The 14,805-nt window shown below is 50.7% G+C and overlaps 1 protein-coding gene across 1 annotated transcript in view; it reads right to left on the bottom strand.

The window, feature by feature from the left end:
- Positions 1-14,805, bottom strand: part of KIAA0556 (KIAA0556 ortholog) — a 151,866-nt gene that overhangs the window by 37,193 nt on the left and 99,868 nt on the right. Inside the window, exons 15-17 of the mRNA XM_006896630.1 lie at positions 10,962-11,832; positions 2,406-3,131; positions 1,428-1,633 (exon numbers count right to left, since the gene is read on the bottom strand). Of these exons, the coding sequence (XP_006896692.1) occupies positions 1,428-1,633; positions 2,406-3,131; positions 10,962-11,832 (1,803 nt within the window). The remainder of the gene's footprint in view (positions 1-1,427; positions 1,634-2,405; positions 3,132-10,961; positions 11,833-14,805) is intronic.

Raw genomic sequence — 14,805 nt, forward strand, 5'->3', positions numbered from 1 at the left:
GGCCTAGTGGTAAGGAGCTGCACTGCAATCCCAAAGGCACGCGGTTTGAGTTCACTAACTCCTCCAGGGGAAATGGATGGACAATCTCCTGTGCAATTTACCGTCTCTGACAACCTGCTGGAGGGTCAGCTATGGGTTGGTTTCAACTCAAAAGCACACAACAACAACTACTGATATTTTTGGATCATGGTGTTGGAGAAAAAGCATTGACTATATCATAAACTGCCCAAAGAACAAACACATCTTAGGAAAAGTGCAACCATGATGTTCCTTAGAGGCAAGAATGGTGAAACTTCATCTCACAGACTTTGGACACAATATCAGGAGGGGGCCAGTACTTGGAAAAAAGACATCATTCTGAAAAAGGTGGAGGGTCAAAGAGAAGACGACCCTCAACGAGGTGGATTGACACAGTGACCGTGACAATGGGCTTGGAGTGAGCTGGAGAGGATGGTGCAGGACAAGGCAAGGTTCAATTACGTTGTTCACAGTGTTGCTGGGAATCACAGTCAACTTGATGGGCACATAACAACAATCTCAGGGAAGGAATGGTGGGTCCACATTCAGGGTGTAAACAGCATGTTTCTAGGGAAAATGTGCATAACCAAATTGTTAGGTGTAATTCATCTAGGGAATAACACCCACTCCTTTCTGTCCAAATGGTGAACTACAATTCAAAGCATTCCAAAGGTCAAGCGGAACCAACCATCAACCTCTATTTCCCTTTGTTCTTTATGTGTGAACATTTCTCACGTGATACGGACAGCGGAGCGCTTTGCGTCTTTACTTAGCTTTGCCCAGCTTCAACTGTTACTCCTCAGTGAAACTCCTTTTTCTTTTACTCCTAACAGAGTTTCTTTACTCCCAACAGAAATGTTTTTCTTTGACATCTGAACCTCAATTTCCTAAATGGGAGTGCTTCGTTTCCACTCAGACTGCTGTGTGGGTTACACCTGGCAGTCCTTGTGCACGATGCTTGGATCATAATACACGCTCATAAACGCCAACAGCGATGATCACTATTTCGGTTCTAAGTCTGCCAATTAAAAGAATTTCCAATGTTCCCATCAAAAACAACAGGGAATGATCAAAATGCAACCCAAAAGCTAAAAATTCCTGAGCCTGCCAACCTCCGACTTTCAAAGATGACATGGAGCTGACTTCTCTTGGCTTTGATTAAAATTTGAATACTTCTTTTCCCCTGCTATGGTTAAAATAATAATAATAATAATATTAGAGAATGAAATATCACAAAAAGGATAGAAAATGAAATTTTTTTTTAAAAAAAAATGAGAAATGTCAAAACAGTTGCTTGAAGAGCTTAGAGAATATTCATGCTAGTTCTCCCAGCTCTGAAACAATCTTGAGGCATGGCCAGCCCACCACTCCTCCGACCCTCGCTCCTGCCGGCTCCCATCCCGGCCTACCTGGTCGTCAGCCCACAGGCCGGCCTGGGTGAAGGGCCGGTCATCACTCTCGCCGTCCGCCGTGCTGGGTCTCCGCAGCGCCTCCTCGTGCTGTAGGCTGCAGACACTCTCCACCTCCAGGTCTAGGGTCTCATCAGAGCAGTAGATGGCCTCCAGGATGTCGTCGTCAGTCGTGAATAAGATCGTGTCTCCAAAGTGCTCTGGGGCTGAGAGGTTTGCCAGGAAGGCCAAGAGTGAACTCACCCCAAAGCCCTGGGATCTGTCAACCTGTGTGCTATAACGTCCTCCTCCATCACTGACAGGTTTTGATTTGTGAGTCTTTGTATTTTATTTTTTTTTCTGGTGTTTGCAAATGGAATCCTAGGACTCCAAGAACCATGCTGAGTCTACTGAAAGAGAATCTAACCTAAAGAGAATCACTGTGACTTGTCACCAAACAAGTGACAATTCTCAGGTGTGACTGAGACACTGTAGCAGATGCAGCTGGTGCCCCCTAAGACCCTGCTAGTCCCTTTAACAGGGGACTTTGTCTAGGGGGGCTCTGGGGATCCTGATGCCAATGCTTGACAGGTTACAGGGTTACAGAAGCCCTGTTCCTCTGCCTTAAGGCAGGACAAGCCCTGCAGGTGATGCCTTAGAGCCCAGACTGGGCTAGGCTTCCCCTACAGCCCTAACTTAACTGGCTTCTCCACATTCCACACCCTTTCACTCACTGTGCTACATATTTCTCCTGAGAGCATGGCTTCAATAAATCATCTGCAATGGGAGGAGAGGGCCCATCTTCCTCCCCAGAAGCATCTAGTGGACTTGAATCATCGGCAACACACGACCTGTGGGTTAGCAGGCCACCAGAGCGCGAGCGGCAGACCGGGGATGGGAAGGAGGCCAGGCTTACTAGTCAGTGACTCGCTGGTGGTTTGTTTATCCCTCCCAGCCTCAGGGAGCAGCGGTCAAGGGCAGCCCACAGACATACTGTACCTCCACTCAGGGTTCCGGACGCCTTGGCGATCTCTCCTTTAAAGATACACTCTTCGTCCAGCAGCATTGTGATGTCCTTCACGCCGCGAAAAGAATGGATCCGCGATTTGTTGTAATTCCACACTCTGATCAGGGCCACCTGGCAAGGGTGCACGAAGTCAATAGTAATGGAGTGGGATCTGCCTGGCGTGAAGGGGGCCAGCCAGACGTGCATGTCGTCCTGGGTCCTGTTCACCCCGTCGGTGAGGTTGGTGACCACACGGGGGTCTCTGCCATATGCTGGCAAGATGTTGATGTCAGGGGGGTCTGCTCGGATGCTCAGGACCTGCACGGGCTCGCCCTTGGAACTGAATATCTCTATTCCGTTGAGGCCCACATAGTGTCGGTCCCCCCATGTTGACTTGATGTCGATGACCAGGTGCTGTCCATACGGTAGGACGGGGATTCTGAAGTCACTGCCGTCGTCCGCCTCGATGGCGCCGTCATCCTGGCCCTGCAGCGGCTCAGGCTTTTCCCCCTTCTGGAAGGGTGAGAGGTCACTCTGCCGGCTGCTTTGCTGCTGCTGCAGGAACTCGTCCATGACGTCCCCCTGGAAGTCCATGTTGGAGATGCGGCCCCGGTGGGAGAGGTCAAAGGCGCTGAGGGAGTTCCAGGACTCGTGAAGCAGGTGCTCCTGTTCGCTGCGCCACCGGGGACGTGGCGGCATGCGGGCGGACAAGGCCTCTTCTGGAAGAAAGCACATGCAAATGAGGGCCGTGTGGCTAAGTGGAGACCTTGGACCCCAGCTCACCCTGCGGCTCCCAGGCCTGAAGGGCCGGCCTCCAGGGACATTCTGGAAACTGGGAGGAGGGGGGACAGTCTGTTCTTGGCTGTCTCAGGGCTAGGGAGGCCCTACTGACAGCTAGTGAGATGCGACAGGGATGCCACCAACCTTCAAGCATAGGACAGTCAGTTACCAATTACGTTCTGGAGGTTCACACAACTCACATCAGGAAAAAAAATCTGTTCCTGGCGGCCTAAGTCTGTTAGGTGCTAGCGAGTCAGTGGACTGTGACTTCTAACAACCCTACAAACAAGAGACTGAAATCCTGCCCTATCCCGCGCCGTCTCCGTCATCTCCACTATGTCCAAGCCCACTGTCACACAGTCACTGTGTGCTGTTTCACACAGCACAAAGTCACTTCCCTCCGTAGATTTAGAAATTCTGAAGAATGCAACTACCATGCAAATCTAAGGAAGACTGTTTTGTTTCTTTCCCCAGAAACTTTACCAGAGGTCACTGACCAGCTCAGAACTCACCTGACTGGTGGCAATGTGGCTGCTGGACCTTTGAGCAGCTCACGGTGACGCAGTATGTGTATTTGAGGCTGTCACAGTCACAGGATCCAGGTGCTTTCAAAGACTGTTTAATGGCAGAGTGTTGAAGCCAGAGCACCCAGCTGTGTCATTTTAGTGTGAGTTACACACAACAATGTGCAAACAGTGGCTATTTCTGAAGGGGGGGGTGGGTAAGAAGGACTTTTATTTTTTTCTTTGCAACTCTAATTTCTAGGTTTTCTAGACGGAACTTGTATTACCTTCATATTTAGGAAGAACATGTTATTTTAAAAAAGTAAATGACCCAACTCTGATTGAGGTTAAGTATATGGATTAAATTTTATCTTAAAAAATATGCTCTAAACATAGGCATTGAAATATTGGCCCCCGATACCTTAAATAAGTTCTGTAGCTCTGCCTTTATAACTTACTGAGCTGCTAACTAAAAGTCCAACAGTTCTAATCCAAGAGCTGCTTGGAGGGAGACAGACAGGCAGTCTCCTGTAAAGATTTACAACATAGGAAATCTGGTGGAGGGCCACCGAGTGTCATAACTGACTCCACAACTGACAATGGGTTTGAGATATTTTTTTATAAAAATAGCTTAAATATGACTTTGCTTGGAAATGGTGCTTTGATGTTAATTAGTCCAAAGCTGGGTAGGTGGAAAAAAAATCAAGCTCACTGCCAGTGAGTTGATTCTAACACATAACGTACTCTATTGGGTTTCCGTGACTGTGAATCTGAGGGGGAGACTGCCTATCTTTCTCCCAAGGATCAATTAGTGGAATTGAACTGCTGACTTTCTGACTCAGAATGCAATCACTTTGAGTTATAAAAAAAGAAGAATGGACACTGAGGCACCTGGGGAGGAGAGACCCCCACCCCACCCCCGTGAGGCTCATGTATAAGTCAAGGAAAGCCTCAGGCTATTGACAAGGAAGAAACAGACACAACCATGACCTTTAGCCTGCAAAATTATGAGAAAATAAATCTCTGCTCTGTAAAGCCACCCCCTTGTGGTACTTGTGTTTCAACTGCACCAGGTAATGAAAGGAATTCACTCCTGCTTGTGGCTGAAATTGGCTCCAAGGGCAGCAGTTTGTATCCTGGGCATCTCGAGGACGTCGCTTGGCCCTCGGCGGGACAATGCTGATGGCCCTCTCTCCTCTGTCCAGAACAGAGAGGCTCTGGTGAGCACACTAGGCAGTTGCCTGTCCTCACAGACAGGCCATGGCTCACAGCCTCCTAACGGGTGTCACTCTGGGAAAACAGCAGCCGATGACACTGACATTCTGTTTTTCCTCCTTTCGTACCGTGCGGTGGCCTGCACTCCATTTCCTGCCTGTCTCCTAGGGGGCCTGGCTCCATCAATTATCTCCTCTCTCCAGAATCTTCAATCACTCCTTCCCCACTGGCACCTTCCCCTCTCTGCCTGCAGACATGCATAAATCTGTCCTAGTGAACAGAAAGGGAAAAACGAAACCAACCTGCCTTGTGGTCTCTGCCAAACACAGTCCTATTTCCTCCCCACCTTTCTCTGCAGACATCCGACAGTGCTGAGGCTCTGCAAACACTCCTGTCTGTAATGACATTGTTTTACCCACTCAGATGTCACGTTCTCTTCCCCGGGGGAATACAACGTGGTTTTCCTTTGGAAATCCCAAATGGGTGGATGCTAACCGCATCCCTCAAGCTGTGTCTGTGAAAGCTGCCATGAGAAAGGGGGCTTGCTGGAAATCGGCAAGGTTAAGCTGCCGGATGTAGATGAGGAGCTGACGGCGGCCAGCATGCGGGGAGAGTCTGAGAATGAAGCCAGCATGGGGAGCGTGAGCCGAGGCATGGACAGAGATTTTCTGTGCATCATCTGAGCTTCTGGATCCAGCCATGCCTGATGCCAGCCCTGGTGGCTTTCTGCCCTTTAGATCCACATGACTCCCACAGACAGGCACTGAGGTGGACTTCTCCTATCTGTTCTCAGGCCTCAATCCACAAAACTTTCAATAGCCCAGGCAAACTTGGCATTCCATCTGCTGGTCTAGGTGACCCCATGCCTTCCCAGTTCTCCATGTCCCCTCCTGGAAGCACCTTCTTTTCCTACCACACTAGCCCCCTCCTCCCTGCCCCAAGGCCTGGATGTGTTCCGAGCCTAAACCCCAGCTCCACTCAGTCCTCTCCCAACAACCGCCATTCCTCCGGGCCTCACTCAGCTCCCAGGCAACCAGTGCTAAACTCCATCCATCAAGGTCTACTTTTCTCCCCTGGGTCCCATCTATTAAGCCTAACAATGCCTTAAACTTGTCCACCTGGATGCACCCGAGTCACTTCACACTCCATGTGACTGAAGAAGCTTGCCATCAAACCCTCCCCTTGGCATTATTTATACCACATTGAGCCTAACAAACTCTGACTCCCTACCTGCCAAGGTGGAATCTCAGGGCCCACTTAGCTGGCGGCGATTTGTCTCCCCATCTCCTGGACTATGCTCCCCACCGTTTCCTCACAATATCCTGGTTTGTTTTCTGTATTGTCAGTTTCTCCCCAGGAACTGAAGTTCCCAGAGAGCAGGTACCCAGGGGGCCTTGTTCCCTGTTGGACTCTTTGTGCCTGGCACAGAAGTTCTCAACAAATGTTTGTCTAGTGAATGCATGAATGGCAGGCACTACTATTACTCGACCGTGGGGTCTACACTTGGAGGCGAACTGATTCTCCCCTCCACCTGTCCCCCTGTACATTCCTCTCCTTCACCTCCCTCATATCTGCCATTAAAAAGATTCTAGAGGTTTCCTTCCACCGTCTCCTCCCAGTTCTACAGCCTAACCTGTGGCTGACAAATCCTCCACATGGATGACCATGGCTCCAGCATATGAGATAATTCTCTATGGGATGAAACTAGCACCTGGGCTGCGCTGCACCAAGAAGAAGGTGCTGACCGTCCTGTGACGGGCCCTTGCCTGAGCTTCTCTGCCCGGGTGCACTGGGAACTCAGGATCTTGTCCTTCTCATTCTGAATCTGCTTTCTGACCTGCTCTTTCCAAGCTGTCACTCTGGGTTTTAAAAACAGATGGGTTTTTGCCCTGCACCCAAACCTCTTTGAAAAACAGAGGTTTCTGGCCCTGGTCCAGAGTGCCAACTTGCCTCTGGACTTCTCGGATGGAGCAGCAGGTGGCCGGCTGTGATTCCCTCTGCCTGTAGGAAAAAACACTGCTCGGAGTATCTGGGGGTCTGGGAAGCAGCTGGAATCAGTCCTTGACCCTGTCTGTGCCCAGAACTCGATCCACAGCTTCGAACCAATCTCAGAAAGCTGCGGCTTCAGTTAACAGTCAACATAAATCTGAGGCAGACCACCAGTTAGCGGATGATGGGAAAGGCGATTCGAAAACATCCTTCGGTTGGGACTAATATAAACGATGAAGTTCTAAGCCTACTTTTACAAAAATCAATGGCACCACCATGAGGCACTAAAATAGGAGATTAAAAAGCACTAAGGTCTCACAGAGCCATGCTTGTTCTAGATGAGCTGCCCCCCAGCCAAGGCTGGGAGGACAAGGCATGGCCACATGACCTGGGGAGGCCAATCAGCTTCTCCCCTGAGACTGTGGAGCTGGTGGCCAAGCGAGAGCTGGAAAAACAGGGCCAGCCTCGGGCAGTGCGGTCACTCCCCATGGTGCGAGGGTGGGCAAGGGCACTGGACCAGGAGGGAAGCTGAGGCAAGGCCCAGCAAACCTGAAGAGAGAGGGCAGCGCTCCCTTCTGCTGGTTCTAACTTCTCCTTCCAGCCTCTGTCATGAGCAGCTCCACCTCCTGTCTTGTTTGGCAGCGTCAAGTGAACACTGACTCACGGCCGATCCTCTGGAAGGTTTGCAGAGGGAGTGAACGACATGAGAGGAGACTGCCCGTCCCATGATACAGCTGGTGGATTCGAACTGTCTGCCTTCGGTTTGGCAGTGCAGCTCCTTTACCACTAGGCCACCTGAGCTCCCTGAGGAGGTCCTTAGCACTCTCCAAAGGACACCCCTTAACTGCTCAAAAGGAGCCTTGGTGGGACAGTGGGTAAGTGCCTGGCGCTAACTGAATTGCCAGTGAATCAAATCTATAGAAAGACGGTAGTCCGCTTCTGTAGCGATTACAGCTTTCAGAACCCTCCAGTAGCCTAGTGGCAAGAAGCTGCACTGATACCAAAGGTATGCGGTTTGAGGCTACCAGCTGCTCTGCGGGAGAAGGGTGGGCAATCTCCTCCCATGTCAGTAACTGACTCTGAAAACTCACCAGAGGGTCAGCTATGGGTTGGTTCCAACACTACGGTACATGACAACAACAACAACAACAACAACGGCCATTCAACTCTGTCCTATAGGTTCACAGAGTCCCCGTGAGTCAGAACAGTAGAGTACTGGGTCTAGTGTTGGGGGAACTCAAAGTAGATTCCATCCACCTGTGGCCTCGTGATCCCTGATGAGAACACCACGCCCCCCCCCTCAAGACGCAGATGCCATCACAGTAAGGGGCTCTGCCAGTCAGGAGGGCTTTGGACCCCAGAAAGGAGGCGAGCATCCGTGGAGGGCTTGGCTCCGAGCTTCGGGTCCGTGTGATGGGCAATTTAAACATTTCTAAGCAACCTTTCTTTGCTCAGCACGGCTGGCTTAACAGGCATTAAATCCCAAAGGCTCCGTTCTTAATGTGTTATTGAGCTGAGCAGCGAAATGCCTGGAAAGGAAGGAAAGTGAAACAGAGTCTTCTGAACTCGAACAGGCTAGAAAAATGCCCAGCGCCTCAGAGCCTCCCAGATGCCTCCAGCTCTGTCACCAGGGAAGCTGGCTGCGGCCATGGGAACAGAGCACCAGAGGGAAGTCGTCCCACCTGGCAGATGTTAGGTGCAGGACCAGCAGGAAAGGACCAGCACACGACACCGCTGGGATCTTTTAATGGCAGAACCACTGGGTTCACATTCTGCTGTGAACCCCACTTGCTGTGCAGCTCGAGGACGGTTACTTAAACCTGCCAGACCCTGACTTAGGGCAAGCAGGCCCAATGCCTCGAATTCCCCCTCACCAACCTCTCCCACACTACAGGGGGCGTCCACCAGGCTGGACCCTGGGCTGGGGGCGCATGGTCCTCAGAGAGAACCTTCCCTCTCACTCAGTTTTCTCCCTCATACTCAGTTTCAGGGTTCATTCTTAGTAGGCATAAGGGGCAGGAGTATGTAAAACTAGAGAAAGTGATTAAGGCCCCCTTGGAACTAGGAGTCTGGGGGCCTTACTCTCGATTCCAGGTGACCTATCTAGGGTCTGAATAAACCCTCCCTGGAAGAGTGGCATCCACTTCCGTAATAGCTTGCCTCCAGAAACCCTATGAACTTGGAGAGAGGATGAAAGGCACCCAAGCGTCAAGGACTCTCCTTCATAGGGTCGCTATGAGTCACCTGCGACTCGACGGCACTTAACAACAACAACATTTCTGAATGTAGACTGGAACTTGAATGCTGACCTTTGGGGTCTGTCTACTAAGCACTAATAAGAGTATATTTTGAAATGATTCCTAACAAAATAATATAGCCCTCAGTGTAGAGAAACAACTATCCATAGGGTGCTCCTAGGTCCTGGGCACTGTGTCAAATGCTACACACGCATTATCTTATCAATCCTAACACCCTCATGAGATGGGTCTCGTTAGCATCATTTAGAGGTAAGAAAGATGAGCTCTTGCCCACCTTGTGGGTTAGGTGCAGGGGAAGCTGGACCCCCACCTGAGCAGCCTGATTCCAGAGTCTATGCTTCTAAGCATGAGTGAGGGGGTGACATTCCAGCCTGGAAGGGCTGAGTGACTGGCAGAGGGTGAACGGTATATGCTGTGGTTGCTGTGTTGTCGAGTCAGAACCAATCCACAGCTGATCCTCCAGCGGGTTTTCAAAGTAAATTTTTTTTCAATAAATTGCAAAGCAAGTACCCATCCTTCTCCCACAGAGCAGCTGGTAGTTTTGAACCACACGCCTTTGGGATTACAGTGCAGCTTCTTACCACTAGGCCATCGGAGCTCCCTAAAGCCACATGACGGGCTTGACGTTACTACCGCAAAGTCATCGTTCGATTCACCCCTCACACCAAGAGGGAGGGTGTTCATTCTCATTTCACAGATGGCAACGCTGAGGTTCACAAAGTGGGCATGTCCTGCCAGAGCCCGCAGCTCTAGAAGTACCAGATTGAAAGGACCCAAGAATCCTAAATGCTCTGCCACACTCCTTCCCAGGCGGCAAATCTGAGTGCAAATATGCTGAATCCCAGCCTTTGGTCCTCTCATCTCACACTGAAAAGGCCTTTAGAAATAATCTACTGCAAAGTTCAGACAGCTCTCAAGGTGAGCCCGAGCCTGGCCAGCAGGCATGGTTTTTTTCTTTCCTTCCTTCATTCTTTTTTTTTTAAATCCAACAACATAACACATCAAACCTGTACCTGTCATTGATTGTGACCCACAGCAGTCCTCCAGGACAGAGTAAAAGAGCCTCCTAGGATTTCCAAGCCTGCCATTTTTACAGCAGCACAGGCAGACCCCATCTTTACCCCATGGAGTGGGTGATGAGTTTGCATCACTGATGTTTGCAGTTGAGGACTTAACCACTGTACTGACAAGGTACCTGCTTTTTTACTCACACGGGGGTTTAAATACAACTGGAATCATTTTCCAGTGTTGCAGACGGGAGCGATTCACACCTGTAGATTCTCCAGACCAAAGGGGCAGGTATGCCAGCCCATTTCTTGCATCCCAGGGTCCTGAGTGCAGCTGTCTCCTTCACCTGCGTTGGGCACTCCACTCCCTGTTGCCCTTGTGACACTCGGGAAAACGTCATGGACTGCTTATCAATACACTAGCCCTGCTTTTTAATGGCTCAGTTAAGAATAAAGTGGAGTAATTTAGGCACCAATGTCTTATCAAATGCAGAGTAGGAAAGCCTAGATTGAAAAGGACAGGTGTGACAAGGGAAATGGGCAAAGGGACACATGTTGTTAGCAGTGACAAAGAAATCTATGACTTTAACATGTAAAGTGTGGTGTACTTACTGTATCTGTTTTTGGCATCTCTCTAGCCTCCGAGACAACACATTTGTGACCCCCGCCCCAGTTGAAAACAACTTGTTTTCCAGATGGGGAAACTGAGAGCCAAGGTGTGACTGACTTTGAGCCCGTTACTGGCCCTCACACAAGGATGATGGCTTAACTGGATGGGACGGCTCCTGGGCGCTTACCTGTGCTGGCGGGCTGGTCGTCACCATGACTACCGCTCAGGGCATCCTTCCTCCCGCTTCTCCTTCCACTCGCAGGGCGCCCTCTGCTGGATGGCACGTTAAAGATGTCTAAGTCAGGCTCACAGGCTCTGGGGGTCACCTTCTGGGGTCTGTCGCTGGTGACGATGTTCCAGCTGCCCGTCCACTCCTGTTCACGCCTGCTGCCCTCATCTCCAGCCACGGTGTCTCCAACACCCGCACGGACACCTTCGTTTGACAGAAGCTGGTCTTTCCAGCTCTGTGGCCGCTCGGGACTAAGCCAGGGGGGTTTGGGCTTCCTGCCGCCTTGCTTCCGGCCTCTCTCTTTGGGAGAAGGCTGTAACCAGGATGGGGTTTTCTCTGGCAGCCGAGAGGTGTTCCTGCCCATGAGGTGTTCCAGTTGCTCGAGGAGAGAGAGTTCCTCATCGGGAGAAAGGTGTTTCTCAGGTGGGGAGGGGCGGGGGTCCCTGGGGATGTCACCCATCACAACGGGGGCAGCTAACAGTCTCAAATCCTCCTCCAACTCGGACCACTTGTCCTTTGTGCAATTTGTAGAATTCACCCTTTCTCCACACAGATTTCCTTGTGAAGAAACCTTCACATCCAGTAGTGTTCCAGCTGATGGTGAGCAACTTGGACGGAGCTCTCTGTCCCCGTCGGCCCCAGGCATCATGCGGGCATCTTTGCTCTCTCCCGAGGGGGCACTGCTGGCATCCTCCATCCTCCTGTCCTTCAGGTGCACTGGGATGCTCCGGGTAAATGGAGCCTCTCCGCCACCTCTGTCTAACTTGCCATCGAAGACGAGGGCTTTGTTGACATAGAGCTTCACGTCCTTGGCACTAATGTCAAGATCCTGAAACCATAAAATTTGGAGGGGAAAAAGAAAATTAAAACAACAAACCAAGATGTTTCAGATGGATGTATCAAATCTTGTTAGGGGAAGATACTGAAAAGGAAACCGTGAAATGCTAGAAACGTGAGCTTTATTCCACCGCAGCCCTGAGGATGTGAAATAAGGTTGAATTGTGTTCTGTGTGAACTGTTACATACCCTATCAATCAAAGGGCCTTCACAAAAGACAACCGCAGTCGCTGTCTCCGTCATCGTCACCTGCTGCTGGGATGTCTGGGATGGCCTGCTAATTGGTTTCCTGCTTCCTGTCTGGCTGCCTCAATCTCAGCTTCACGCTCCGACCTGAGTTCATTTTCTACGTCCCACACTCTGTAAAATTCTTCAGAGCTTTCCGTTGTTGTTTTTGGTTTTGGGTTTTTTGGTGTTTTTTTTTTTTTTAAACTTCATCAGAAAAGCCCGCTGGGCACAGGGTACCTAGATTCCTCAGGTGCCCAGGTGTCCTCTGTCTGGTGCCTTGAATGCAGAGCCAGAGGCCAGTGGGTGCAGGTGCTTAATCTGACAGGTGACCCCAAGAGGATATGGGAAGAGCAATGCAGGGCAGGAGAAAGCTCCCAAAATATTTGACCTCCTTCTGCTGTGGGGAGGGGGACTTGAGGTTCCCCTCTTTTGGGGCCCTTGAAGATGTACACCACACTAAGTGCGCCTCAAGATTGTCAGATTTCCAGAAGCTCGGGCGTTCACCCAGTGTGTGGAGGTTGCCCCCAGAGTCTAGGCTCTCCTCCAGCCCCAAAGCCTTGTGAAGGAGCTGAGCTCTTGGGGGTGAGCGATCTGTAGGCCTAGGTAGCCCCCTATCTATAACCAGAGGTAAGCTGAGGGGCTGGGCCGACCTGGGAGCAGGGCTAGAGGGTGAGTGGATGGCCCTGCTAGGGGATCTCTGTGTCACCGCAAGTTTTCCAGATGATTCTTTGCACATTAAGGTGGAGACCCTCGGGCTGCTGGGACGAATTCCAAACTCCTTGGCAGGACCTGCGGTAATCTACACAAAAGGCCTGTCAAGCTTCTGTGTCCTGATTCACGCAATTATTCAACGCTTCTCTGTTCATGCCTGGAATAAAATCACACCTCCTTCCCGCTACTGTTCCTCTAACAGTAAAACATTTTTTTACCTTTATGAGGAATATAATACATTCCTCACACTGTACATATTTAGAATATATAGTTTGGTGAGTTTGAATACGTGCATGAAATCACCACTACCAGCAAGACCATGAACAAGCCCGTCGGCCCTGAGAGGTTCCACAAGGTCCTCTGTAATCCCTCCCTTTCCCACTTTCACCCCCTATCCCCAGGTGACACTAATGTGCTGTCTGTGACAAAAGATTCTTTTGCATTTTTTGGAACTTCCATATAAACGCCTGCTCTGCGGTGGCCTAGTGGTAAGGAGCTGCCCTGTCAACCCAAAGGCATGTGGTCTGGATCCACCAGGGGCCCTGAGGAGAAAGCTGGGCAAACTCCTGTGTGATTTACAGCCTCCGAAAACCTGCTGGCGGGTCGCTATGCATTAGTTATGACTCGAAGGTACATAAAAACAACAACAACGCAGAGTATGGGGAAGCAGTGGTGGTGAACAAGCAGAATTCTCGCCTTCTATGCAAGGAGAGCCAGTTTGATTCCTGACCAACGTGCCTAATGTGGAAACATCACTCCTTTGTCTTGTGTGTTGCTACGATACTGAGCAGCCCTCAGCGAAACTTCCAGACTAAGACTAGGAAGAAAGGTCTGGCGGTCTCTACTAGAAAAATCAGCCAATGAATACTCTATGATCACTGCTGTTGGATCAACCATGGTCCAACTTTGTCATACGCATGGCGTTGTCACTGGTTGGGGACTGAGTGGACAGCGGCTCACGATGATACAGTGTTTAGTGCCCTGGCTCCTCTCACTCAACATAATTACTTTGAGGTCCCTCTATGGTGTGGTGTTAATCAATACTACATTCCTTTGGATCCCAGTGCAGAGCAGCTAGTGGATTCGAACCGCACACCTTTGGGCTGAGAGTGCAGCTCCTTACAACCGTCTCTGGAACAATGAAATCTCAGAGGGTGCCCAGCTATACTTCCCCACCTTTCCCTCTTCAATCTTCTCTAAAGAAGATCAAGCCAACTAGTCTGGGATGGGGCCAGTGGCCAGGACACCTGCGTGAGAGAAGATACTGTGAAAGCGTCTCACACTCCGCTGTCCTGCCCCTTCTCTACGTAAGCCCCAGAGTCTCCAAGGTGGCGAGACAGACTCAGGAAGCTCATGCCCTGTCTCCTGTGTACTGTTATCTATTAAAAACCCCACTTTTTTCCAAGACTGGCTCTTCCGGCCGCAAGGGACAGAACCACAGCTTCGGCGACATGCTGTGAAGTCAGCCACCCTTCTTCCTTGCGAGCTCCTGTCCTCTGTGTCCCTGGCTTTCCTGCTGTCTCCTCTTGCTAAGAGGCTGCACCTCCTCAACTCCCTTGTGAGTGGCTCTGAAGCTCGTGCTCCAGGGTTCCACTGGGACCTTCTGACCCCTCTTACTAGATGTGAAGAGCCCCTCATCAAGGCTCAACCTTTGCATTGGTCACTGCCGGTCATTTCCAACTCTGTCCTCCCCACAGGGCCCTGACCTCTCTTCTCCGACATCTAGCAGACCTCCCAATCTCAAGAGGCCCAAACCGGAAACTCATTTTCTCCAAACAGAAATGGTCCCACCCTCCAAGTGTCAGACACCTAGCAGTCCTCTCCTTGGGGCCTCTCACACCCGTTTATCCACACACCCAACCGGCCAGCAAGTCCGACATACATACTCTCTCCAAAACCTCTCCCAAGTCTGCCCTCTTCTCCCCAGCACTCTGCTGCCTCCCAGCCTGGACCCCTCTGTGTCTCCAGAGGGAGGACCGAGACGTCCAGAACTGCATGTCCTATCTGGTCTCCGCTTCCACTCTGT

Source organism: Elephantulus edwardii, unplaced genomic scaffold (assembly GCF_000299155.1).
Source record: "Elephantulus edwardii isolate Elephantulus edwardi_28Jun2011 unplaced genomic scaffold, EleEdw1.0 scaffold00186, whole genome shotgun sequence".
NCBI classification, from domain to species: Eukaryota; Metazoa; Chordata; class Mammalia; order Macroscelidea; family Macroscelididae; genus Elephantulus; species Elephantulus edwardii.